At 57.0% G+C, this 26,187-nt stretch overlaps 2 protein-coding genes across 2 annotated transcripts in view; both read right to left on the bottom strand.

Annotated features, from left to right (window-relative positions):
• Positions 1-248: 248 nt before the first annotated feature.
• Positions 249-12,420, bottom strand: LOC119940092. The gene is made up of 8 exons (XM_038760141.1): positions 12,349-12,420; positions 12,047-12,131; positions 9,033-9,264; positions 4,515-4,675; positions 3,519-3,649; positions 2,355-2,549; positions 703-769; positions 249-367 (listed from the first exon to the last, which is right to left on the bottom strand). The coding sequence occupies exons 1-7, from the start codon at positions 12,418-12,420 to the stop codon at positions 710-712; spliced, it is 936 nt and encodes a 311-aa protein (XP_038616069.1). The 3' UTR covers positions 249-367; positions 703-709.
• Positions 12,421-17,913: 5,493 nt separating this feature from the next.
• MAST2 (microtubule associated serine/threonine kinase 2) overlaps positions 17,914-26,187 on the bottom strand; it is a 165,076-nt gene continuing 156,802 nt past the window's right edge. Inside the window, 8 exon segments of the mRNA XM_038760010.1 lie at positions 17,914-18,428; positions 18,431-19,261; positions 20,519-20,706; positions 20,833-20,969; positions 21,847-21,969; positions 23,359-23,585; positions 23,966-24,181; positions 25,807-26,102. Coding sequence (XP_038615938.1) covers positions 18,001-18,428; positions 18,431-19,261; positions 20,519-20,706; positions 20,833-20,969; positions 21,847-21,969; positions 23,359-23,585; positions 23,966-24,181; positions 25,807-26,102 — 2,446 coding nt within the window. The 3' untranslated portion in view covers positions 17,914-18,000.

Genomic DNA, 26,187 nt, shown 5'->3' with positions numbered 1-26,187 from the left:
CCGTGTGTGTTTTTTGAGAACGTTAGCACTCTCACCTTGAACACGACTCCTCCGGCTTCTCCTCCTCTTCCTCCCAGCTGGGGCCCGGCGGGGCCGAAGGAAGCTTCCGCCGACTCCGCGCTCATCGGCGGAGGCTGAGCGCGCGGGCGTTGGCGGCTCGGGGGGCTGCGGACGATCTAGCTCCTCGGTGCGGATCCCGCTGACTTTTACCAGCCAAAGGGGCAGCTTCGGTGCTCCTAGCTGGCGTGAATCAAATGGGAAAGGTCGGTTTAAACCAGAAAATACCAGGGCCGAGCCCGTTGACTCGCTCGGCCTCACCTTTTGGGTCGCACTTGTTTTCCACCCCTGGCCAGGCGCTCCCCTGCTCCTGTCGAGTGAGGAAAAAACCCCACGAGAGCCCAAGTGAGGACGACTAGATCTCGGTTTCCCCCGCACCCACCTAGAAAGCCAGTCTTCAGTCAAATAAGCCCACCGAGAGCGAGCCCAGGAACACGAAGCAGCAGCGGACTAGATTAGGCGCGGGCGACCGCTAAAACGGACCTCCCCGAGCCCCGCGGTCCTCTGTCTAGGGGGTCCAGCCCTCACCTGCCAGAGAGGACGGAGGAGCGGGGCCATTTATGCCCCGCCCAGCATCTTTGAACAAGTCTTATTTATTCCCCTTGCTTCTAGAACAAATAGCCACGGCAGATGAAGTCGGCTTACCGTTAGGTCAGAGCCGGGCGGAGTCCGGGTTCCAGTCGTCGCCATCGCTCCCGGCTGGATCCTTCACCTGCGAGGCGGAAAGGACCGAGCTGTAGAGCGGGGACCAGTTTCCACCCTGCTCTCGGCCCAACCAAGCCGGTCCCGGCTCACTCTAGGAATCGGCCGGACCGTGGCCGGCAGCCCAGGTACGTTAGCACTCACCTGAGCCGAGCTTGTCGACTTGGGGACACCTGCCCTGTCTTTGGGGTGCTTTTGGGGGTGGGGGGGTGACATCGGGAGATGGGAAAGTCCCGATTATTGTTGCTACGCTGTTTCATTCATTCAATCGGATTTATTGAGCGCTTACTGTGTGCTGAGCACTGGACTAAGCGCTTGGGAATCAATCAATCGTATTTATTGAGCACCTACTGTGTGCAGAGCACTGGACTAAGCATTTGGGAATCAATCGTATTGAGCGCTTACTGTGGGCAGAGCACTGGACTAAGCACTTGGGAAGTCCAAGTTGGCAACATATAGAGACGGTTCCTACCCAACAGCGGGCTCACAGTCTAGAAGGGGGAGACGGACAACAAAACAAAACATATTACCAAAATAAAATAGAATAGTAAATATGTACAAGTGCTGTGTGTCAAGCCCTGTGCTAAGCGCTGGGGTGGAGCCAACCTAATCAGGTCGGAACCGATCCCTGCCCCACATGGGGCTCACACTCTTAGGTGGAGAAGCAGCGTGGCTCAGTGGAAAAGAGCATGGGCTTTGGAGTCAGAGGTCGTGGGTTCAAATCCCAGCTCCGCCACTTGTCAGCTGTGTGACTTTGGGCAAGTCACTTCACTTCTCTGGGCCTCAGTTCCCTCATCTGTAAAATGGAGATTAAGACTGTGAGCCCCATGTGGGACAACCTGGTCACCTTGTAACCTCCCCAGTGCTTAGAACAGTGCTTTGCACATAGTAAGCGCTTAATAAATGCCATTATTATTATTATTATTATTATCCCCCGAGGCACTGAGAAGTAATGATAATCACTGTGGCATTGGTTAAGTGCTTACTATTGTCAAGCGCTGTACTACTTGGGGTCGACGCAAGATCCTCTATGACCCGTAGGAGAGGAGTCAAGTGACTGTCCTAAGGTCACGCAGCAAAGTGGCAGAGCCGGGCTGAGGCCCCAGTTCCCCTAAACTTCCATCATCATCATCATCAATCGTATTTACTGAGCGCTTGCTGTGTGCAGAGCACTGTACTAAGCGCTTGGGAAGTACAAATTGGCAACATATAGAGACAGTCCCTACCCAACAGTGGGCTCACAGTCTAAAAGGGGGAGACAAAACCAAACATACTAACAAAATAAAATAGAGTAATAAATATGTACAAACATATATACATATATACAGGTGCTGTGGGGAAGGGAAGGAGGTAAGATGAAGGGGGTGGAGAGGGGGACGAGGGGGAGAGGAAGGAAGGGGCTGAGTGTGGGAAGGCCTCCTGGAGGAGGTGAGCTCTCAGTAGGGCCTTGAAGGGAGAAAGAGAGCTAGCTTGGCGGATGGGCAGAGGGATTGGGGGCATTCCAGGCCCGGGCTCTTCCCGTTAGGCCACGCTGCTTCCTTGATCCAAAGCCAAGCCCGCGCACGAGGAAAGCCACGTCCTCTCAAAGCACTGACCTCAGTGGCGGCTCTGCTGTGGCCAGGGGTCCACTGGTGGGGTCGTAGCCCAGGCCGGCGGGGGGGCGTGAGCCTGCAGAGTCGAGTGGGGGAAGCCCGGGCTTTGGAGTCGGAGGTCACGGGTTCAAATGCCGGCTCCGCCACTTTGCTGTGGGACTTTGGGCGAGTCACTTCACTTCTCTGGGCCTCAGTGACCTAAAATGGGGAGGAAGACTGTGAGCCCCCTTGGGACAAGCTGATCACCTTGTAACCTCCCCACGCTTAGAACAGTGCTTTGCACACAGTAAGTGCTCAATAAATGCCATCATTATTATTATTATTATTATTAAAAGGAACACAGTGAATGCAGACCGGGCCGGGGCTCGAGTTTCAGAGAGACCAACTTGTCTGCCCAGTGTTCGGCGGAAAGTGACGGGACGGGGGTGTTGGAGATGAGTTTTTTTCCCTTAACGGGCATTGTCATAGTCCAGTTGAGGTGTATCTGCAGGGGTCTGATTCAGCGTTGTGCCGTCTCCAAAGCGAGAAGCCAAATCGACTTCTGGGGCTGCCGCTGTACTCGCCTGGGTTCCCATCCCTCCCAGCCCGGGGCTTGGGTTCACCGGATTCCAGTTGGCCCAAGGGCATTTCTAGCTTTTAGACTGTGAGCCCACTGTTGGGTAGGGACTGTCCCTATATGTGGCCAACTTGTACTTCCCAAGCGCTTAGTCCAGTGCTCTGCACACAGTAAGCGCTCAATAAATACGATTGACTGATTGATTCTAGTCTTGGGGTGGGGTCCCTGGGTGGGTCGGGGCTGCAGGAGGGCACCACAGGGGAGATGGAAGAGGAGGAGGAGGACGAGTCCGCCACCCTCTCCCCTCTCTAGGCCGAGGAGCCAAGGCCCGGGGAGCTGTGGTGCCCCCCGGCTGGTTCCCGGGACCCCGAGAGCCGGGATGGGATGGGACGGAGCGGCAGCGGAGGCCGTGTGGAAGTGGATTCTGCCACCAGGAGATTCGTTCATTCATTCAATCGTATTTATTGAGCGCTTACTGTGTGCAGAGCACTGGACTAAGCGCTTGGGAAGTCCAAGTTTGTGTTTGGGGCTGGGGGCGAGGGGGGCAAGGTGAGGGTGGGCCCCACGGGGTTTAAAATAGCCGGACGGCTGACCAACTGGCCATCGCTTACCGTGTAGAAAAGCCCCTTGTTGGCTATTGAATGATCTCTTCTGTTGTTCTGAGTGTCGGCTTTTTCCGCGACTGGGAAGTAAAAATCTCCATCGTTAGGGAGTCCTGTACGTCTGCAGACGGAAGCGGCTCCTTTCGGTGAGGAAGGGGACACAGAGAGGGGATGAAAAGGCAACGTCCCGTCTCCCCCCACCCAAGCGGGCCTGTGGGGTTGGGAGGGCGGGGGCGTGAAGGGGAGAGGAGACTTTCCACTTTTCTTTCTCACTTCTCTTCCAACGTCTGTTATTTTAATTCACTGACTGGGGTCGCTCCGTGGGCTTCAAAACCCTGGCATTGTGCAGAGCAGAGCTAAATGCTACACTTTATGGGGCCCCGGAGACTTTAGCGGGAGCTCAGTGGGGTAAAGCCCAGCTTCAGGGTCATAAAGAAGCCCCAACTTGGGACACCTCAGACACGGGGGCGATTGTATTTGAGCAGGGCCCAGCCTGCCTCTGAATAAGCCTCTCTCCCTTTCTTCAGGACTCACAAAGGGGAGATTAGGGCCCAGGATGGCCCCGTTCTTCTGCGTATTGTTTTTAAACCGTCCGCTCACGTGTTGTGTGTCCGATCCGGGGGCCCATCCCGTCCCCCCACCCTTGGTCCAGGCTCTTTCAGGGGAAGGCCGCTCCCTCTCCTCCCTCTCCGCTCCTTGCGGGGCCTTAGGCGATCCCAGGGAGCAGCGGACGGACGCCGCGGCCCCTGCTCTCGGCCCATTGTTCCGGGGATTAAAGGTGACGGGTGCCACATGTCCCACGGGGGTGGGCGGCAGATGGCCCGAGCCAGCCCACGGAGCCCAGGTCTGGGTGGAGGGTTTTGTCTCGGTCGGAGGGGCCCCGGCAGCTGAGACTCGGCCAGGGATTTGCGGGAGGAGGGGATCGGCGTCCAGAGCCGTTGGGGCCCCGGACAGGACGCAGGCAGGGGGTGTCGGGAAAAACGGGACCCAAGTGACCACACTGACCTCCTCCCGGGCTCCGGCTCCTGCTCTCTTTCTCCCAAACCGGCTTCCGGGGACGGGGAAGGCGGCGCGGCCCGCTTTTCTGCTCCCCGGGTGTTCCGGCGTGTAACTCTGGTACTTCGGCGTTATCGGTTGTGAACGAGACTCTTCCGTCCTTTCCGCCGCTGCAAAAGAAATCCGCGCCGTTAAAACCTGCCGAGACGGGTTCCCGCGGAGACCGATCGTGCGTCTGTGTTTTTGGCCTCGTCCCGCTGTAGTTCCTAGACTGGTGTTGCAAAACTGTACTTGTCCCCGGCTCCGTTCAGACTTTGGGTTGGGGAAAGGGAGGGGAGGAGGTCTGTTTTGTTCTTACCTTTCCGAGATGCTCCGGCCCCCCAGAAGGGACATGTTCTGGCCTACTTCCTCCAGAAGAAATGCAATAAAAACATTACCGTAAAGCACGCTGCCATACTGTTTCGGAAGGATCATCAATCGCATTTATTGAGCGCTTACTATGTGCAGAGCACTGTACTAAGTGCTTGGGAAGTACAAATTGGCAACATATAGAGACAGTCCCTACCCAACAGTGGGCTCACAGTCTAAAAGGAAGGATGTGCCGGGGTGCCTCCACTGTAGCGGGGTTGGGGTTCTGGGGTGTGGAGAACTGTCGGTTACTGTCGGGAAGCAGCTCGGCCTTCGGAAGAGGCTTATGGAGAAACCTCAACCCGGAGGAGGGGGAGGTGGGGTGAGGAGAGGGGGCACAAAGCCAGGTGCCATCTTGGCCTCGTCCCTCCTGGGGCGGCAGAGCTGGGATCAGAGCCGAGGCTCTGGGAATTTCGGGCCGCCCCGCCGCCCTGGATTGGGGCAGCTCCCCTGGTCGGTGCCCGTCGGTCTTGGAGGAGGGAGAGGAGACCCCACTTGCTGGGGGCTTTGCAGGGTGTGGGAAGCAGGAGCCCCAGCAGCCGGGAGGGTCCCCCTTCCTGGTTAGAAAACCCTCCCTTTTCGGTTGGCGCCGGAGTGGCTTCTTTGGGAAAGCCCGCGGGAAAGCCCGAAGGCCCGGGGAGACGCTCGCTCCCCAGAAGCCGGAACTCCACTGGGCCAGCTGGGACCCTGAGCGGCCTGAGGGACTAAAATAATGATGAGGATGGTACTCATCAATCGTATTTATTGAGCGCTTACTGTGTGCAGAGCGCTGTACTAAGCAGCGTGGCTCAGTGGAAAGAGCCCGGGCTTTGGAGTCAGAGGTCAGGGGTTCAAATCCTGGCTCCGCCACTTGTCAGCTGTGTGACCTTGGGCAAGTCACTTCACTTCTCTGGGCCTCAGTTCCCTCATCTGGAAAATGGGGATTAAGACTGTGAGCCCCCCCCGTGGGACAATCCGATCACCTTGTAACCTCCACAGCGCTTAGAACAATGCCTTGCACATAGTAAGCGCTTAATAAATGATATTATTATTATTATTAAGCGCTTGGGAAGTACAAGTTGGCAACATATAGAGACAGTCCCTACCCAACAGTGGGCTCTGTGCCAGGCACCGTTCCAAGCACTGGGATAGAAACAAGCTAATCAAGTTGGGCATAATCCATGGTCCACACGGGGCTCCAAGTTTGAACCCCCATTTTGCAGAGGAGGGAACTGAAGCACAGAGAAGGGAAGTGGCTTGCCCAAGATCACACAGCAGACGTGGTGGAGCCGGGATTAGAACCCAGCTCCTTCTGATTCCCAGGCTCCGGCTCTGCTCAGTAGGCCGTGCTGCTTTTCAGTTAGGTGGAAACGGGGGAGGACTTCCTACCCATGAGGGCTGTCAGACTGTGAGCCCACTGTTGGGTAGGGACTGTCTCTATATGTTGCCAACTTGTACTTCCCAAGCGCTTAGTACAGTGCTCTGCACATAGTAAGCGCTCAATAAATACGATTGATTGATTGATTGATTGATTGAGGAGCCCGGAAGAAGATCCCAGGGGAAGGGCTGGGGTGGCCTGGGCCCCAGCAGCCTCCTTCGTGGCTGCCGGCCGGTCCCGGGATCCTCCTCCTCCTCTGAGGAAAAAGCAGGCACTGCCCACTTCTCTCCCCAGCCCTGCCTGGCAGCTGGGCAAAAATAGCCCAAGGCGGCCAAGCGTGTGGCTCACTTCCAGAGATCTCTCTTCTTCCTCCTCCTCCTCCTCCTCCACGCGAGCCCAGGGCGAGATCCAACCCCGCAGCCTCTGCTTCACTGCCTCCTCCAGGCTGTCGGCCCAGGGCCCCGGAAGCAGAGCCCTCTCAGCCCAGGACTGTGGAGCCTCAGTTTCCCCTTCTTCCGGCCTACCGAGAAGGTGGGGATACGACCGCAGGTCCAGCCCGGAGAGGCCAAGGCCCCAGGGGTCCGCCAAATCGTCCTGTCCTGCCCTCCCCTCCCCTCCAATGACTCTCTGGGGACATTCTGGCCGCGAGAACTTGAGCTGAGGCAGACGGGCAGGTGGGCCGGCGGGCGGGAAGGGGGCTATTTTGGGAAGCTGAAAAGTGTCCAAGGAGGGGCTGGCCCCTGGGGCTCAGATGCAGCCAGATAGAGCCTCTCGTGGACGTGCATCTGACTGAGACCAAACCTACTGCCCCCTTCCTCTCCCCCTGGGGACCCCCAAACCCTCCAAGAGGAGCGGGGGTGGGCGATAGGGCCCCCAGGAACAGCAGCCTCAAGCCACCTGGACAAAGGCCCGCGAGTCGGAGGACGTGCGTTCTAATCCCGGCTCCGCCACTTGTCAGCCGTGTGACCTCGGGCAAGCCGCTTCACTTCTCTGGGCCTCAGTTTCCTCCTCTGTAAAATTCAGGTTAAGACCATCAGCCCCACGTAGGACATGGACTGTGTCCAACCTGATTAGCTTGTATCTACCCCAGTGCATAGTGCAGTGTCTGGCACACAGAAAGGACTTACAAATGCCATTAAAGTAAGAAAAACCCCCTCAAAAACAAGAAAACCAAGAGTACAGAAACTGCCATCCTAAAGGGAGACAATTTAGGCTGGAACGGGCTGCCGGGAGTCACCCTGTCCACACCCCTACCTCCAGGCAGACTACATCCAAGCCGTCCCAGACTGTTGGGGATTTCCCTTCCCGTCAGTTCGGAGTTGAATGATCTTATTCAGGTCCCGACCAAAATCTCTCCCATGGCCGATTTTGGCCCCTTTGCCCTGGGCCTGCAATGGCTACTCTGATGGGGTGGCCGTCCCACCCTGCTCCTCCAAACAGATCAAGGCCCATTCTCATTCCCCCAGCCCCCAGGAAGTGGCGGGGAGAGGGTGGGAGAGACGGGGAAAAGGACGGAAGGAGCAAGGAAGGAACATCAGCACTCTGTGTCGCCTGAGGAAACTGAGGCCCAGAGGGGGCCAGTGGCGGCCTGAGTTCACCCGGCCCCGTGGGGCAGAGTTGCCCCCGCTACAAGGAGGGATGACTCCGGACTCTGGCCTGGCCCAGGCCCAGCGGGCAGTTAGGTAACCGGGTGGCACAGAGTGACGTCAGTCTGTGGGCCAGGAAACCAAGAGAAAGCAAGCCACGCCGGCCGGAACATATTTATCCCAAGAAGATGAAGAGATGTCCCCCAGCCTGGGTTCCCGGGGCTCCTGCTGCTATTATACCTCACCCCTTTTGTCTTTCACCCCGGGCATCAGGTGTCCAGGCTTGGGGAGTGGGGGGCTCTCTCTCCTCCCCACCCCCTCACCCCAGCCGCCGGGATCTGGGCTCGGCTCTCGGGGCCTTGTCCCAGCCCGGAGACGGCGGTCAGAGTGCGGGCACCGGAGGGATTCTGGGGAATTTCCACTGGAAGAATCACCCACTTCGGAGGGTCTGTCGCCATGGTGACCGGAGCCGGCATCGTCTCCATGGAGACCCCCGCACTAGCCCTCTCTGCGGGAGCTCAGAGCCACAGGCCCACAGAGGGTGGGGGCAGTTAGGGGGGCAAGGGGGCTGGTGATTTGAGGTGAAGTTGGGCGTTCATCCTGCGTGCCTGCGGGCTGCTGCAGCTCTCTGCCTCTGAGCCGGCTCAGGGTGGGAGGGGGCTGTTCACAGGGCCCTTTTCCCAGCCAAGGCCCCAAGATGGATGGGCTGTCTCCTCAGGCTCCTTCCTCTGACCTACCCAAAGCCCTGACCGCCAGAACCCAGGCCCTTAGGCCAGCTCTCTCTCCACCCTCGTTCCTCTCTCACCCACCCGCCCGCACGATTTTCTCCTCCAACAAAAATCTCTTCGCCGCCTCTCACTGTCCCCCTCCCTTCCCCTACACATCTGACAGACCAGTGGCTTGAGAAGCTGCGTAACCTAGTGGGCAGAGTCCGGAGGCCCTGGATTCGAATTCCACCTCCGGGCTCTGTGGCTTTGGGCAAGACACATCACTTCTCTGGGCCTCAGTGACCTCGTCTGTAAGCTGCAAATTAAGACTGTGAGCCCAAGGTGGGACACGGACTGTGTCCCACCTGATCACCTTGTATCTACCCAGCCCTCAGGACATTGCTTGGCACGGTAAGCACGAAACAAGTACCGTAATCATCGTTATCCCGATTGAAGCCAGTGTTCTTACCGGCTGAGTGATCCCGTGTCTGTATCCGACGAGGTCCTGGCTGCTCCTCTAGCGACGACGAGTGAAAGCCTTTCTGATGGCAGAGCTGAGTGTCCCCGCCACTCCTCAGCTCCGGTGTCCCGCCTGGGCCCCGGGTACCTCTGTCTCCCATTTGCCGTGATCCCGAGGAGCTGTTGTGAGGCACCGTCCGGGCCATCTCGGTTCTCCCACTTCAGACGGCAAGAAGGTTTTCCTCATCGGAGAAGCAGCGCGGCCTACTGCATAGAGCCCGAGCCTGGGAGTTGGAAGGACATACGCTCTTGTCCCGGCTCTGCCACTTGTCTGCTGTGGGACCATGGGCATGCCACTTCAGTGCTTCAGTTCCCTCATCTGTAAAATGGGGATAAAGACTGTGAGCCCCATGTGGGACACAGACTGTGACCAACCTGATTATTTATTTATTTATTTTACTTGTACATATCTATTCTATTTATTTTATTTTGTTAGTATGTTTGGTTTTGTTCTCTGTCTTCCCCTTTTAGACTGTGAGCCCACTGTTGGGTAGGGACTGTCTCTATAGGTTGCCAATTTGTACTTCCCAAGCGCTTAGTACAGTGCTCTGCGCATAGTAAGCGCTCAATAAATACGATTGATGATGATGATGATGATTAGCTTGTATCTACCCCAGGGCTTAGAACACTGCCTGGCACATAGTAAGAATTTATAGCAAATACCATAAAAAAACCCCTCAACACCCCTCCCACCCTCCACGAAAAAAAACCCAAAGCGCCTTCAGGGCTGGGAATGTGTCCCCTGTCTGAGCTGTCCTTTCCCAAGCGCTTAGTACAGCGCACATTGTCCTCGGTGGGCACTCGGTCAATACCACTATTCCCGCTACTGCTGCTGCCGGAAGTCACGGCGTGTCTCCTGCCCCCGTCCCCCTCAGTGGCTGCCCAATCCTGGGAGAGCCTTCCCGGAAACGGGGCAGTAACTGGGAATGGTAGGGAAGCAGCGTGGCTCAGTGGAAAGAGGCCGAGCTTTGGAGTCAGAGGCCATGGGTTCAAATCCCAGCTCCGCCAATTGTCAGCTGTGTGACTTTGGGCAAGTCACTTCACTTCTCTGGGCCTCAGTTCCCTCATCTGTAAAATGGGGATGAAGACTGTGTGCCCCCCATGGGACAACCTGATCACCTTGTAACCTCCCCAGTGCTTAGAACAGTGCTTTGCACATAGTAAGCGCTTAATAAATGCCATAATTTAATTTAATTTTTATGGGCCTCAGGCCGGAAGAGGCAGCCCAGTCCTGTCTGCGGAGGACAGCCCGCAAAGTGTCCAGTGGCGCTCACCCCCCTAGGAGTGTCCGGACCTGCCCAATGCTCCCCTCCTTTCTGACCCCAGGATGGGGCCCACAAGACCCCCTGCCTGATCCGGCCCATGGAGCAGGGGCTGGGGGTAGTGCTGTGTGTGACCCCAATTCTGACCGCAGGAGGAAGGAAGGGGCAGGGCCTAAAGCAAGAAGGAGACACAGAGGGGGACAAGGAGAGGGGAGGGAAAGGAGATGGGAGGAGGAGGAGGAGGAGAAGAACGGGAACAGGAACTGCGAGACCTACGCCACGCCTCCCCCCTCTCTAAAAAGATCACCCTCGACTTTGCTGGCCGGCAGATCCTGGAGGAACAAGGAACTTTGTTAGAATAGCACAGCAAGCTGGATGAGACCATCCAGGACATTAATTCTGGAGCCTTGAACAAGCCATTTCCCAAGCTGAAGCGAACCTCAGGAGAGGCCTTGGGGGTTCTGGTAAATCCACATCTGCACCAGCCTGCTCCTCTGGTTAGTGTCTGTGAAAGAAATCTCCTATCTCACTGTGGACACTGTACAGAGAAGCAGCGTGGCTCAGTGGAAAGAGCCCGGGCTCGGGAGTCAGAGGTCATGGGTTCAAGTTCCGGCTCTGCCACTTGTCAGCTGGGTGACTTTGGGCAAGTCACTTCACTTCTCTGTGCCTCAGTTACCTCATCTGTAAAATGGGGATGAAGACTGTGAGCCCCATGTGGGACAACGTGATCACCTTGTAACCTCCCCTGCGCTTAGGACAGTGCTCTGCACATAGTAAGTGCTTAATAAATGCCATTATTATTATTATTATTATTATTATTATTATTATTATTATTATTATTAAAAAAGGGGGTTGTCCAGACTGTGGGCTGACACTGCCCACTGGTGGCCGCTCCCTGGTACTTCAGGGATGTGCCCAGCGCTGCCCAGCCTGTGCCAGTGGCCTAGGCCTAGACCTTGGATAGGGGAATAATGATAATGATGGCATTTATTAAGTGCTTACTATGTGCAAAGCACTGTTCTAAGCGCTGGGGAGGTTACAAGGTGATCAGGTTGTCCCACGGGGGGCTCACAGTCTTCACTCCCATTTTACAGATGAGGGAACATGAGGCCCAGAGAAGTGAAGTGACTTCATCATCATCATCATCATCATCAATCGTATTTATTGAGGGCTTACTGTGTGCAGAGCACTGTATTAAGCGCTTGGGAAGTACAAATTGGCAACGTATAGAGACAGTCCCTACCCAACAGTGGGCTCACAGTCTAAGAGGGGGAGACAAAACCAAACACATACTAACAAAATAAACAGAATAGATATGTACAAGTAAAATAGAGTAATAATAAGTAGAGTAAAAATAGAGTAATAAATAAATAGAGTAATAAATAAATAAATAGTGACTTGCCCAAAGTCACACAGCTGACAATTGGCAGAGCCGGAATTTGAACCCACGACCTCTGACTCCAAAGCCCAGGCCCTTTCCACTGTGCCACATGTCTGGGCCCTGAGAGGGCACCTCCCGGGGACCACTTCCTCCAGGGAGATTTTGCCTTGGAAGAGAAAATCTCCCCCCAAGGAGCCGAGCCCCATCAGGATGCAACCCGGCTTTTTTCTTAGTTGGGCTGAGGGGTGGGATGGGCAGGGCCTCAGTCCGGCGTGGTCCTTCCTGGAGGAACCCTGGGCGCCATCCGACAAACAACCAGACTTTCCCAAGGGCCTCCCAACAGGGTGAGGGAGTCGGGGGTCCCGCAGGTGTTCCATTTTCCTACTCCCGAGCCTCTTTGCAGGGCCTGGGATCCGAATTGAAGCAGGGGTCCCGGTGGAATTGCCCCTCCTGCCCCCCTTTCCCCCGTCCCAAGGTCAGAAAGCACGGTCCGCCAGGGGAGGGATGTGCCATGAAAATGCTTCAGCAGAGAAGCCTGGGCCAAAGAGGGGTGGGTGGGCTCACCTTAGCCATCAAGGGGTCACTGCGTTCTGGCTCCCGGAAGCTCTCCAAGCTCGACTGACCTCTGAGTCTCCTCTGGCCTCTGCACGGCTGTCGGATGGGCCTTCTTCTTCCTCCATCTGGGGTCTCCACATTGCGTGTCACTGGCTGGAATCCCCCCTCACCCCCAAATAACGGTCCCCTTGTGCAGCTCCTAACATCCCAGGCCTTGGGCCCGGCTCCTCAACCGAACACCCCATTCTGGAGCTGGGGAGCCTCGGGGTCTGGATGGCCTTCACGGTTCCAAGTTCCGTCACAGGCTTTAACCAAAGAAAGATAGACAATTCCTCCTCTCGCCGAAGCCCCCGAGGGGTCATCTCATCCGACCCCTCCGCCTCCAGCAAGGGTGACCTAACCCTGCTCGGCTACTCGAGGACCCATTTTAGGCCCGACGACGTGAGGCCCTGAGCCGCTGCCTCAGAAGCCCGGTCGGTTTGGGCCTGGGTCCTAATCCCGGCTCCGCCACCTGTCTCCTGTGTGACCTTAGGCAAGCCACTTGACTTCTCTGTGCTTCAGTTTCCTCATCTGTAAAACGGGGATTAAGACTGTGAGCCCTTTGCGGGACAGGGACTGTGTCCGACCTAATTAACTTGCATCTACCCCAGAGCTTGGCACAATACCTGTCACGTAGTAAATACCGCAATTATTATTATTATTGGGTGTGTCCTCCCTGCAGAGGACTGACCATTCTGCCCCTTTAGGAGCTTTTGGTTAATGAAACGAGACAGATAACAAAGAAAGGCTAACCTAGATGTCAGGAGCCGGGGGGCAGTGACCAGAGGACAGTGAGTGGACTTCCTGGAGACAGTGGGCTTAGAAGTAAGCCACAGGCTGCTGTTCCCCAAACAATCATGTGGGAAGCCTTACGGCCTGTATGGATTTTATACCTTTCCAGGACATCATCTCTCTGTTCCGTTACCATTACGCTCCTTCCTAAATGGAAAAGAAATGAGTTTGTGTGATTCACTAGCTCTTGAAATTCCCAGTTTGGGAACAAGTTTGTTCACCCTGTCGCAGTTGGGTGGCCTCCCGGCCCCGCCCCACTGCGGATCCCGGCTCGAGGATCGGTGGTCACTTCTGACGGCTGCCTCAGACACTGGCCGGGGGCTTTCCTGGGGTCGAAGGGCTGGGAGGGAATCTCAGTAGGCCCCTAGCTACCTTTCTGCCTCCAGGCGACCCCTTCTTACCCACCTCCCCAAAGAGAAACGGCGGGAATGTTCAATCGATAGAGCGCAATTCCTGTAGGGCGAGACGGAGCAAATGAGTGACGGAGCAGATTTCACCACGGCCCATCCTACTGATATCCCCTCCCGCCTGCCACAGGGATGAGAGAATTCCATCAACCGCACAAGTTTGCACTCATATATATATATATATATAAAAATTTATTTTGGGGGAGGGTTTGAACATCAACATGCAGGTACAACAGGAATAAAAATTATTGCACTGCTAGTATGTGGCAATCGTTCAAGTTTCTACCAACACTTGGATAGTCAGTTCACCCTAGACTTCAAGGGGTCCCTTGTTCTCTGAGCGCCCGGGGACTTCTCGGTATGATGCTGAGACACAGTGGAAACACACACAGACTTGTCAGGGTTTTCTACTAGAAGGACAGCGTCACCCATAACATCCAGTAAGGGGAAACCGGAGAAAGACGGTACCCTCCCCCTTCAGGGAGAAAACACAACTTAGTCCAAATCACACACAGACTCGGTGTGGACGGGCACACTACAAGTCACACCGATAACCCATCATCCACCACACGCATCCTGCGGTTCTCCAGAGGGCCAGGGGGCCTCCAGCGGAGTCTCTGGGAGCAGCGGTTACCATACTAAAGCCTAATATTTACAATAAATACTATTAGTCCCTCTACGCTACAACGTTGAAGTAAAAAAAAAAAAAAAAAAAAACCCAAATGAACAAAACCAACAAAACACTTGAGCCGAACAGAAACACAAGTTGGATACAGGCATGAAAAGTGACTGTACCGAAGGGAGAAAACTCCATTTCACTTTTCTAAAAACAAAAATGAAGGGGGCAGACTGATGAAAATAAAGGAAAAGCAACAGGCTTAGATGGATGGGTATTATATGCGGGTACGCGTGAACCTACACACACATAATATACCTTCTACCTCTTCCAGATTACCCTCTGCTTATCTCCTCGCTAGTGACTGCATTCTTCCACCTTTTTTTTCCTTTTTTTTTGCTGTCTCTATATCATTTTCTTGTCTCCTCCTGAAAGTCCTATTTGTGAGTACCCAGACCTTCTCCTTCTTCCTCACCTTCCCACTCCCAACCCATTTGAGGTCCTGCATCCTCCCACTCCCTTGGCCTTCTTTGGCCACTGTTTCGGGTCCAACGCTTTAAGGTTTCGTCTCAGGGCCTAGCTCACCCTGTTAGTTTCTGGAAGAATAAAATGACCCACTCCGGGAGCAGAAGGCGTGTGTGGGGCCTCTCTCCCCGCCTACCTTTTCCCATCACTACTCGGACGCTTCAGGGGCAGGAGGTGGGGGGCAAAATTGAAACTGAACCCCTTCTGGGGCTTGAAAGTAGTTGCCTGGCCTTCAGTTGCCTTCGCTCACCTAGAATTGACTTTCTGGAAAAAGGACAGGGAACAAGAGAGAGCAAGTGAATGATCACCTGCGGACCCCCAGCGCCTGATCTCTCCAGAACTAATGGAGGTCTGCTTCCCCCCCACCAAACTTCCCCTAGAGATCTCTGCCCATGGCCCCCATCTCAGCCACGTGCTTTCTCAGTGCTCATGGCTTTGCCAGACCAGGGGAGTTCTCAGGGGGTCAGATTCTCCGGCCCAGCCCAGCCTGGGAGGGGGGTGGGGGGAGCCATGCCAACCATCACCCCTTTCTTTGGGCACCGAGGGGCCTTTCCTCAGGAGGCTTTAGCCCTGTTCGGCCTGGGGCTCCCGCGCCTCTCAAATAAGTTGAAGCCCGTCGGATCTGGCCCCCGCTGACCTACTATCAATCATGCCATCCTGCTAAACGGGCACTGGCCGGGTGCTGTCGGGACCCCGAGGCTCCGGATGATCACCTCTGAATTTTCCCACACGATTCCCTGCTGAAAATGCCCAGGTCATGTGAGCTCCCTCCAATCGCCGCCCAGCTCTTAATGGCCATAACCCCCAAAATGTGCTGACATCGACACTCCAATACATTCCTTCAGGTCCTTCACCGAGCTCTGAGATGCTAATCCCGTTCACGGGACGCCGAGCCAGTGGCGGAGTGGGGTCGGGGGAGTCTCCTGTCCCAACTCCCCCAAGCCTCTGCCCTAGAGCCCGACAGAAGCCCCACGGGTTAGGCTATCGCTGTAAACAAAAACACAGACACGCACAGGCCACAGAACAGAAGAGGAGCTCCCAAATCAGAGCGAATTGGTCAGGGTTGAAATTTGGAGAACGAAAGAGAAGTGACCGGGAAAGAGAAGCCAGGCTGCAGATTCGATGGCTGCATTTCTGGGGCTGTGGGATAGGAGGGCGATCCGATAGGTTGCCTACTGTAAGACTGGGGGCTGGGGGAAGATTTTCCGGGACGATCCGGAATGCAGGAAGGAGGAACTCGGGAGGGAGGCAGAGCATGTCTAACGGAGGGAGCCCTGACTGCAGCTCTTGGCCCCTGGATTGTCAGGAAATGAAAAGGGACCAAAGCACCGCTGTGATCAATTTCAATGTTTTCTGCCTGAGGTCTAGGGAAATGGCTACGCTCAGGCCTTCTGTTCTGTGCGCAGGCCTTCGGAAAGCTGAGAGAAGTTCTGCACCCTTTCTGTCGAGGTCATTGTGGGAGGCCCGGGAATGCCCTGGCCTGGGGGCAGAGAAGGAACAGTTCGAGGTGCCAGGGTCACGGCTTCGCTCTGCGGCATCAGCCCCCTTGGAGCTGGGGAACTCCTGATCCCAGTGCTGCCTGCTTTTCCCGACAAGCCTCGATTCCGGGAGGATGGGGAGTTCTCTTCGAGTAATCAGGTGAATGACTGACCAGGTGAAGCGGGTGGGCAAAAACGCCCACGATGTCGTGAGAAGTCACCTGCCCTGATTTTGATCTGAGCTGCCAACCCTTCTTTCCTATCGCTAAGATCCTGACTTGCTCTTTCCGGAAAAACTTCCTACACCCAAAAGGCCGCTCACGACAAGTGAAGACAATCACCTTGGCCAGGAGTCAACTTTGCTTTCATCAGGTCAATCGGCCCACTGCGTGAGACCTCCAACCCTTCTTGTTGAGGGGGGAGGTAGGACAAGCACCCTTGGGCTCTGGGAGCCGACTGGAGTTGAGACGGGGGAAGGGTGGGCGAGAGGAACAGGTAGACAAGGGAAGAAAACAAGAGACAAAAATTCCAATTAAAATGCTTAAAACTGGATGGCAGGCTGCCTTTAAAATGATAGCCAAAAAAAATCCCCCACCAAAGCAGGTAGCCTGTGGGAGCAGAGATCCGCCGCTTTGATCTTTTTTGTGAGAAGCGAGTTGAAATTTTAAAAAAGAAGAAGAAAAAACGTTTTCAAGACAAGCAACAGATTCGTCCCTTCCTTGGCAGACAGTTCCTTAACCAGACTGCTGCTCCCCGCAACCGGGGGATGAGGGGGAGGCCGAAGAGCCCGACTGCAAGCACCATGGGAATAAGAACCCATGGGGACCCCCAATATTGCATCTGAAGGGAGAGAGACGAACAGAGGCGAGAAATGATCCGGGCAAGGCAGCCCCATCACCCCCCGATTTTCCTCTCGCCATCGCGGGGGGCCCCTCTGGTGAAGGATGCCTGGGTCCACTGGTCCCCGCCCTACCTAGCAGGCTACCCTGTTCCAAAGAGACCCCAAACCACGAGCACAGTGTGAACAAAAATAGGAGCGCCAAGATGGGGAAGGGCAAGGTGAGTGGAGGAGCCGCGTCCTCCCACCCCACCCTGCCCCGGAACCGCTCCCGCCCCCCAGGTCTCTTTAGCTTCGTGTGCCGTACGGAGGGGCCGGGGTGCCGTCAGTCTCTGGCTGTAAACCTGGGGTGCCGTTATGTTCTCTTCGAACCCTCAGTGGGCGACAAGTTAGCATCCTGGAGTTCTGTGTGGCTCCCTATCCTCCTCGGGATAGCCGCCTCCTCTGCGTCGGGCTGTGGGCCGCCGTGCGTTGGGACGGTCGCCTCGGCGGCCTGGGGGCTCGGAGAGATGGGGTGGTCTTTGGATGGTGCAGCTTTCTTGCTCTCCCCAGGGGCCACGGGTGCTCGGGACCCACTGGAGCCAGGCTCCTTTTTCTCGGAGGAGAGGAGGGCGGCAGGCCTGTGGGACTCTTTGGGAAATCCTAGCGGCAAGGCAGGGCCATCTACGCTGGCGAGACTGGAGTTTTCCGGGCCTGCCGCCACTTTAGGGACCTCCAGCCTGCTCCGCTCTGAATCCCTCTCTCGTCTCCTTGACGGGTCGGCCTGGGAGATGGCGAGTGTTCCTCCGGGCTCCTTGGGGCTGCCGGGCCGGTTGAGTTTGAGGGGGCCCAAGACGCTGGTAGCTACGCTGACCTGCTGGGAAGCCTGTAGGGTTTGTTCGTGGTCGCTCCAGCCGCCGGGTCCGGAGGCGTCAGTGCTCACTGGAGGGCCGCCCGGGGCGTCCAGTTGCCTCTTGCTCTCCAGCACGCCTGGAGCCAATGCCGGAGCCTCCGGAGCATCGGGCCCGGGAGCCCCAGCAGGCCCGTCATCTCGCACGCTCGGCCGGCCCTGTGGCGGCGGACCGTGGGGCTGCCGGCCCGTCTCCGAGGGTGGGAGTCCCCGCAGGGGGTCGGGAGCCGGAGAACCCAGGGGGCCTGCCAGCCAAGGGGTCGGGCCAGGATCGGGCCACGGTTTCTGGTTGGCCCCGGGGGGCCCTGGCTCCTCTGGGCTCGCCCTGCTGTGGTGGGAGCCCGCCCGGCTCCCTGCCTGGGTCCCACGAGGGATTTTCTCCGTTGGGCTGGCCGCTCGCCCTGCCGCACCGGGACCCTCGGGGCTCCCCCCTGGACCGCAGAGCTCGGGGGGCAGATCGCCTGGCAGCTCGTGGTCTTCCCCGGCCACTCCCTCCAAACCTGCTGTGGGCTTGCCCGGGTGTCCTGGCGAGATTCCCGGCCCTGCCCGCGAGGCATCTTGGGGCGGGCCTCTTGTGTCTCGGGGCCCCTCCGGGAGGAAGGCATCATCTTCCCCACTCCTCTTGCTTTCCAACGGGGCTCCGGGCCGCCCGCCGCCCAAGGCGTCCGGCCCCGCCTCGGCTCCGAGGGAAGGCCGGTCCGGCCTCCTTCCTTCCTGGCTGTCTTCGGAGCCGTCGTCCGTCTCGTCCTCGGAAGAGTCCACTTCCCGGATGGCCTCCTGCTTCTGCAGGGACTCCCTCCTGTCAACCCTGTCTTGCCGGATGGCGCCCAGCTTCCGGGAGGGCGGCTTCTGCAGGGCGCCCTTCTCCGCCAGGCCCGCCTTCCCCGCCGCCGTCTCGTTTATGGCCTCCTGCAGGCTCTGTAGCCCGGGGTCCCTCTGCAGCATCTCCTTCTTGAACTCCGAGTGGGAGATGTCCAGGCTGTGCTTGCGAGAGGCAGCCAGCTTCTTCTCCGACGAGGACAGGGAGGAGGTCAGCTTCTCGGCCGACTGGACCCTCTTGAGGAGGGGCGACCGTGGCGGCTCGGCGCTCTTGGGCCTGGAGATCTGCCGCACCAGGGGCGGGGAGGAGTGCAACTTCCCCGGGAAGGACTGCACCGAGTGACAAGGCAGCGGGGATGGTGAGCGCTGGGGGGATGTGGACTGGGGGGTCGGGGACGGAGTGTGCGCCAGCGGGGACAGGGGGATGTTGCCGGCAGACTTGCGCCTCGGAGAGCGGTACTGCCTCTGGAGTTTGGGGGCCAGGCCGTGCAGAGAGCACGGGCGGATGTGCCCAGAGCTGGCCGGAGAGTTGGGGACACTGGAGCTGGGGGAGCTGCTCTGAGAAGACGTTCCGCCCACTTCAAAAGAACAAACAAAAACAAAACAGAACAAAACACAGGGGGTCAGAACCGGGGAGCAAGCCAGCCGGCAACCGATCGATCCATCGGTAGCGTTTAGCGAGCGCGGGGCAAGGGACCCCAGGAGGTAGCAGAAGAGGGAGGGGAGTATGCCACGGCCTCATACCAGGGGCCGAACGGGGCCAACCCGAGTGACCCCGCCTTCCGTCTTTCCGCCCTTCGGGCCTCTGGGTCCGCCCCCCTCGGGGAATGCCATCCAAAATTTTTTGCTTCACACCTACTAGGGAGAAACCGAACATCTTCAATGGCAGTTTGGGGTATGAGTGGCATCTAGTTTTGAACGCGCTTCGCGTGCCTCAGTGCTTTTTGGTGCTGGACTTCGGAGAATGAAAACCCCCGCGTTCATTTCACGCTCGGGTCCTGGGCTGCTGCCACACAAGTTGGGGATTATCAAGAAAGACATCAGTGCCTCCGGTCACCCCCAGGACCCTTTGGGGCCACTACTGGAGACGGAGGTCAGAGCTGAATAGGCCAGACCAGCGGCGGCATCCCTCGGGTCCGTGGAACCTGCCGAGTTTTCCTTTCACTTCCACCCCAACCCCAGCCGGGATCTGGGGAAGGGACAGGTGCCACGCAAATGTGGCCGTGGACACGATCCGGTCCAGAGGCACCGACGGGGCACCTCACTTTGTCACTTAATCACTGATTGATTTTAAGTTGCCAGAGAAGGAAATTCCGGGAATGCTCGGTCCTCTCTCTGGTATGTCGCATGAAAATGCCCGATGTGTCCGGCATCACGGTACAGCAGCATGGCACAGGGGACAGAGGCCCGGGCCTGGGAATCAGAAGGTCATGGGTTCTAATCCCAGCTCTGCCACTTGCTTGCGGTGTGACCTTAAGCAAGTCGTTTAACATCTCTGTGCCTCAGTTACCTCATCTGTAAGTGGGGATTGAGACTTTGAGCCCCATGTGGGACAGGGACTGTGTCCAACTGATTTGTTTGTATCCACTCCAGCCCTTAGCGCGGTGCCCGGTATAATTGTTATTAATTATTGTTATTCTAATCCTGGCTCCGCCACACGTCTGCTGTGTGACCTTGGGTAAGTCATTTCACTTCTCGGGGGCCTCAGTGCCTGAGGAACCCTGGCCCTGGAGGAGTGACAGTTTCAACTTCAAAGAGCCCTCATCATAGTGATGGACGCCACGTGGCAGACGCGGGCTGGCTCTGCCCCCCCAAAAGAGACCCCCGAGCTCTACCTGAGTGCCCAGACTCCGGGGTGGATCTGTAGCTCTGGGTGGGCGAGCGAGGAGACAGGTTGTGCGTCGGGGACCCAGGCACGCTCTCGCCGGAGGACAGTGAGCGGTTGAGGGAGGACAGGCTGCGACTTGTCTGCAGCAAGGACGCCTGCTTGGTGATCTTACGTAGCAGCGAGTTTTTCTTCTTGCTGAGGGGGGAAACGGGCACAGGGTACTTACGGGAGGGTCCGCGAGGCAGCTCGGGCCGGCCTCCCCCCCAATCCCTCCCCCAACCCCAGTCTCCCTGAGCTGCGCCCCACCGGGGCCCCACCTACCTCTCCTGCCCGTCTCTCGTTTTGCTTTTCTTATTCCGGCGTGCCATCTTGGATTTGTAGCTGGCTTTTCGAGCTGGGCCAACTTTGATCGAGGTGTTCTCAAAGGGCGTTGTGGAGATGGAAACTTTGTTTCCGCTCTGGCGGGAAGGAGGAGGAACCAGGGCAGTCAAGGTCTCCCCCCGCGGACGGTGCTCTCCCTCAGCAGCCCAGCCGGGGGTTCTCAGCCAACGGAGAGCTAATTCTGCACACTCTTCCTGTTTTATCCCTTCCACCTCCTCCCGGCCCTCGCTGTCCTCTGCTTCTCCTGGAACTGACCCTTTCCCTCCCCACCACGTGCGAAGCGATCCCTTCCTTCAATCGCTGCCTCCATCATCACGGAGTGCTGGGGTTCCTCAGAGCCACTTTTGGACGGGGACTTTACATCTTAAGCCCTCTGACTCCTCCCGGAATCCTCCGGCCACATGTGCAACCTTTCTAGGAAGTCGTACGGGACGGACCAGACTTTCCTCTCCCTCAGGCAGGCTGGCCTAAACAAATAAACCCCCGAGCTCCCTTAAGCCCACAAGGGCAGTGCTATTTTTAAAGCCCCCACCATTACAGAGGCGACCTGTGAATTTATGAGCCCGAGCCCCCTTGGGCAAGGGAATTTCAGCTCAATGAAGCAGCAACCTGACTCTGGAAAACAAGAAGGGATTTGTGTTCTCTCCGCCACCCGTTACCACCAAGACTGTAAGCTCGTTATGTTCAGGGAACGTACTGCTAATTCCATTGTACTGTACTCTCCCAAGCGACTAATACAGTGCTCTGCACATAGGTAAGTGCTCAATAAATACCACTGGTTGATTAGAAGGAATTTCTGAACTCTCGAGGTGCTGGGAGCCTCCATCTCCCAAGGCACCAACTTGGGATGGGCTGGGAATGGCGGGGGTCTAAGCTGAGCCGCGTGGGAAAGAACTTGGCGCCCGACAGGCAACTGAGGGCTGGGAGTCCCAGCTTCCCCGGGACAGCGCTCACCTTCAGGATGGACTCCACCACTTCGGTGTGCACCAAGCCGTGGACCGGCTCCCCGTTCACGTGGGTGATGAGGTCCCCTTCCCGCAGCCCCGCTTCGCTGGCGGGTCCGCCTTCTTCCACGTGCTGTCGTAGAGAGGGAGGAGGGGGGACAGGGAAGGGGACCACATTGTCCGAAGGGGCTCGCCTTCGAAAAGATGGCCACGGCTGGCTTTTCACCTTCAAAGCACAGCTCCTCCAATACAATGGCGAGGGCCTTAAAAGTAGGGAGGGGCAATTTGATGATGGGACTTCCCCTACTGAGTGGAGACACCCGGCCTCAGCACGCTGGAGGGGGAGCGGGGAGGGTTGACGTGGCACAACTGATGCCATGGCTCCTCTTGCCACCGGGATCACGAATGATCCCCCCGACCTACCTCCCACCAGCCCCGTTCCTGACAACGGGCCCAGCTTTCCCGATGCATGGCAACATTTCCCAGAATGTGGAGAACCTAAGGTGGGTCTCCGAGTGGCCCAAAGCAACTTCCTGCCATTCCCGCTGGTAAAGCTCATTCGGTTGCCCTGAGCCCTCTTAAGGCGAGGGCCGGCATTCCGGCTGAACCCTTTGCAATTCCTTATTACATATATTAGCTTTATCTAGGAAAGCCGCATGGCACAGCGGATAGAACATGGGCCTGGGAGTAAGAAGGTCATGGGTTCTAATTCTACTCAGCCACGTGTCTGCTATGTGGCCTTGGGGAAATCACTTCACTTCTCTAGGCCTCAGTTACCTCACCTGTAAAATGGGGATTAAGATCGTGAGCCCCATGCCGGACAGGGACTGTGGCCAACCCGATTTGCTTGTATCCACCCCAGTGCTCAGTACGGTTCCTGGCACATAGTAAGCACTTATGAAATACCCATAATTCTTATTAGGTAAATACTTATATTTCCTTGTCTGCTTATTTTTCACTTATATTGGGTTTTCTTAGTCTGAGCCAAGGCCTATGGGCCCAGAGAATTAGGGAGATGAGACAAGGAAATGGGAGAGGGGATTGGGAGGGAGAGATGGAAAGGGTGGGAGGGATGAGAGGAGTGGAAGGGGTAGGAGAGAGGACCTCCCCCGGGGGTCCAGCAGCAGTTTGGCACAGACCAGACTGAGCCTCTGGACACCTTCTAGCCAAGTCGGGCCCTTTGGCTAAAATGTCTACCTCACAAATCCCCAAAGACACAAGGCGTTTGAAACGGCCCATGGCCGGCAGGAAGGGGCTGTTGCTGACACTCGAGAGGTCGTCTCCAACCAAAGGCCGAGGACAAAAGGTGAAAGGCAGAAGGAAAAAGGACAGAGCGACAAGCTTTTCATTGGACCGAGCAGGCCCAGGCACCACAGCCAAAGGGATGGCCCCGGCTCTTTCTTCCTGCCGGCTTGGAGCCCCTCCAAATATAGCCCGGGAGCCTTTAGCTCGTCTCTGTGCCGACCGGAGCCAAAAACTGAGAAAGGAGTCAGGGCAGACAGCCACCAAAGCAGAGACCTACCCAGACCATGTGCTGCACCGTGTACACGTCGGTGTCCCCCATATACACGCGGATGGCTCGGAGGGTGAAGCCGTACTTCTTCCCGGCGCGGTGGATGACGATCGGGGGCTTGGGGTTGGTGACGGCGGGCGAGAAGTCCCTGCTCGGAGACGAGTCCCGGGAAGATGGGTTTGAGGACTGGGAGTGCGGCGACATCGGGCTGGCCAGCGGTGAACAGGAGTGATGATCTGCGGTAGCAACAGAGGGAGGCCGTCAGCATGTCTGCAAACACCAGGTCCCCCGTCCTCACTGCACGTGCTCTACTGGCTTTCAATTTACATCTCTATACACGACTGCTTCCACTATTATTATTAAGACTACTAGTACACATACCACCAAAGAAGTTCCAGGGTGAAAACGGCCTACCTTCTCCAAGCCGGGGGGCTCAACACCCCAGAGAGCCAAAGCTCTGCTCGGGGCTGGTCAGGACATCCCCGTACCGTCCCCCGAACCCCGCCCCCGATCCGGCCCCGTCAACTCGTCACCAAGGGGGATGGAAGAAGCGTCGGTGCGCCGGGCCCTTCCCCGGTCTAACCCCCGTCTCTCGGCGCGGAGCATTAAGCCTCACCGGAGGGGATGAGGAGGGAGAGGGCAGTGGCCGACGCCGACTTAATGACTTTGTTGAGGGGCCTGGAGGTGCGTTTCTCTCCCGCCTCCCCGGAGAGCAGCCGGTGGCGAGCGCGGCGGACCGCCAGGTCGCTGATGGCCTTGGGAGCGCAGCCGTCGGACGCCTCGCTGCTGTTGCCGCGGGCCCGCTGGTCGGACAGGTCGGCGCTGCTCCCGGCTACGGGCCCGATTGAGAGAACGTCACAACCACGGGGGGACCCCCGCCCGCCGCCTCCCTCCACGGCCAGAGCGTAGGGGACCAAAATCACCAAGTCCAACTGCGGGGCTTCCTTCAGAAGTGACTCTGGGACTTATTAACAATAGTAATAATAATAATAATTGTGGTCCTTCTAGACTGTGAGCCCGTTGTTGGGTAGGGACTCTCTCTATATGTTGCCAACTTGTACTTCCCAAGTACAGTACAGTACAGTGCTCTGCACACAGTAAGCACTCAATAAATATGATTGAATGAATGAACGGTATTTGTTAAGTGCTTACTATGTCATCATCATCATCATCAATTGTATCTATTGAGCGCTTACTGTGTGCAGAGCACTGTACTAAGCGCTTCGGAAGTACAAATTGGCAACAAATAGAGACAGTCCCTACCCAACAGTGGGCTAGGCACTGTACCAACCGCTGGGGTGGATACAAGCACATCGGGTTGGACGCAGTCTCCGTCCCACGTGGGGCTCACGGTCTCCATTCCCATTTTACAGATGAGGGAACTGAGGCCCAGAGAAGTAAAGTGACTTGCCCAAGGTCACACAGAGGACAAGTGGAGGAGCTGGGATAAGAACCCATGACCTTCTGGCTCCCAGGCCTGGGCTCTATCCACTCCGCACTCTATCACGGAGACAACGACCACTGGGGGTTCCCAGCCTGGACGCTGGACGGGTGTTTCAGAGGTGGAAAACATTGTAGGAAAAATCCGGTTTGGGCAGCCTCAGAGGTTAGGAAACCAAACCACCCAACTCAGACTTGAGAGCAGCAACCTCTTTGCGAAAAAGGGAAAACGATGCACAATGCTAAGGGAGGGGTGGGAGATAATAATAATAATGATGGCATTTATTAAGCGCTTACTATGTGCAAAGCACTGTTCGAAGCACTGGGGAGGTTACAAGGTGACCAGGTTGTCCCATGGGGGGCAAACAGTCTTAATCCCCATTTTACAGATGAGGCCCAGAGAAGTGAAGTGACTTCCCCAAAGTCACACAGCTGACAATTGGCGGAGCCGGGGTTTGAACCCATGACCTCTGACTCCAAAGCCCAGCCTCTTTCGACTGAGCCACGCTGCTTCTCATAAGAAGCAGCTTCTCAGAGGAGATGGTGCTGCCTGACAAACAAAGAGTTTAAAATCAAAGCCACCGAAGATTTGGGGTGACTCAACATGATTAAGCCTCCTGAGCAGGCAGAATCCAGTGAAGGACACGGCCTAGTGAGTCTGGGAGTCAGAAGGAGCTGGGTTCTAATTCCGGCTCTGCCACCTCCTCTGCTGTGCAACCTGGGGCGAGTCACGTCCCTTCTCTGGGCCGCCGTTCTCTCATCTGTAAAATGGGGATGAAAACCGTGAGCCCCACGTGGGACAGGGACCCATTAGCTAGCGCAGTGCCTGGCACAAAGTAGGAGCTGAACAAATACCATTAAAAAAAAGAAGAAACCAGGATGTCAATGGGGCAGGGTCAGCCTGGCTTCCCTCGGGCTAGTCGATGGAGAAGAGTTCAAACGGCAACTTCACTGGCCCCCGAACACGGCCAAGGTGAAACCCCGACGGGGCTCGGCTCCGCCAGCCCGCCCGCTTACCTGGCGTGACCGGGCCGCTGGCCAATCCCGAATCCTCATCTCGTTTCAGCTCCCGCTCCGCTGGCCGCTCCAGGATGGGCAAGGGCACCCCTTCCCGGGCCTGGGCCACCGCCAGCAACGTCCCCTCCGGCTGGTGCAGTTGCTGCTTCCGCTGGGCACCGCCGCCGTCATCTTCGGTCGAGATGGCGAAGCGGGGCATGTCCAGCAGGCCCGAGCAGCGGCGCCGGACCGTCAGCGGCGGGCTCGAGTCGCTCTCCGTGTGTGAGGACTCTGACACCGAGAGCCGCTTGCGTAATCTGTGGAAAGTCGGGAGCTGAGCCTCTGCGTCGGAAGGCTACGGGTCGTGAGCCGCGGCAGCTCCCGGGATATGAGCTCCGACCG

The sequence above is a fragment of the Tachyglossus aculeatus genome, chromosome 18, assembly GCF_015852505.1.
Source record: "Tachyglossus aculeatus isolate mTacAcu1 chromosome 18, mTacAcu1.pri, whole genome shotgun sequence".
NCBI classification, from domain to species: Eukaryota; Metazoa; Chordata; class Mammalia; order Monotremata; family Tachyglossidae; genus Tachyglossus; species Tachyglossus aculeatus.
The sequence above is the reverse complement of the archived record's forward strand: the minus strand, read 5'-3'. Positions and strand labels throughout refer to the sequence as shown.

Bases quoted from the DNA above. Each gene is read 5' to 3' on its own strand.
- LOC119940092 (XM_038760141.1), bottom strand. From the start codon at position 12,420: ATGTGGAGACCCCAGATGGAGGAAGAAGAAGGCCCATCCGACAGCCGT. The intron at 4,676-9,032 runs GTAAGAACACTG...TTTCTTTTGCAG, and splicing joins GACACGGGATCACTCAGCCG to CGGCGGAAAGGACGGAAGAG. The intron at 770-2,354 runs GTCAGTGCTTTG...TCCGCCTCGCAG, and splicing joins ACAGCAGAGCCGCCACTGAG to GTGAAGGATCCAGCCGGGAG.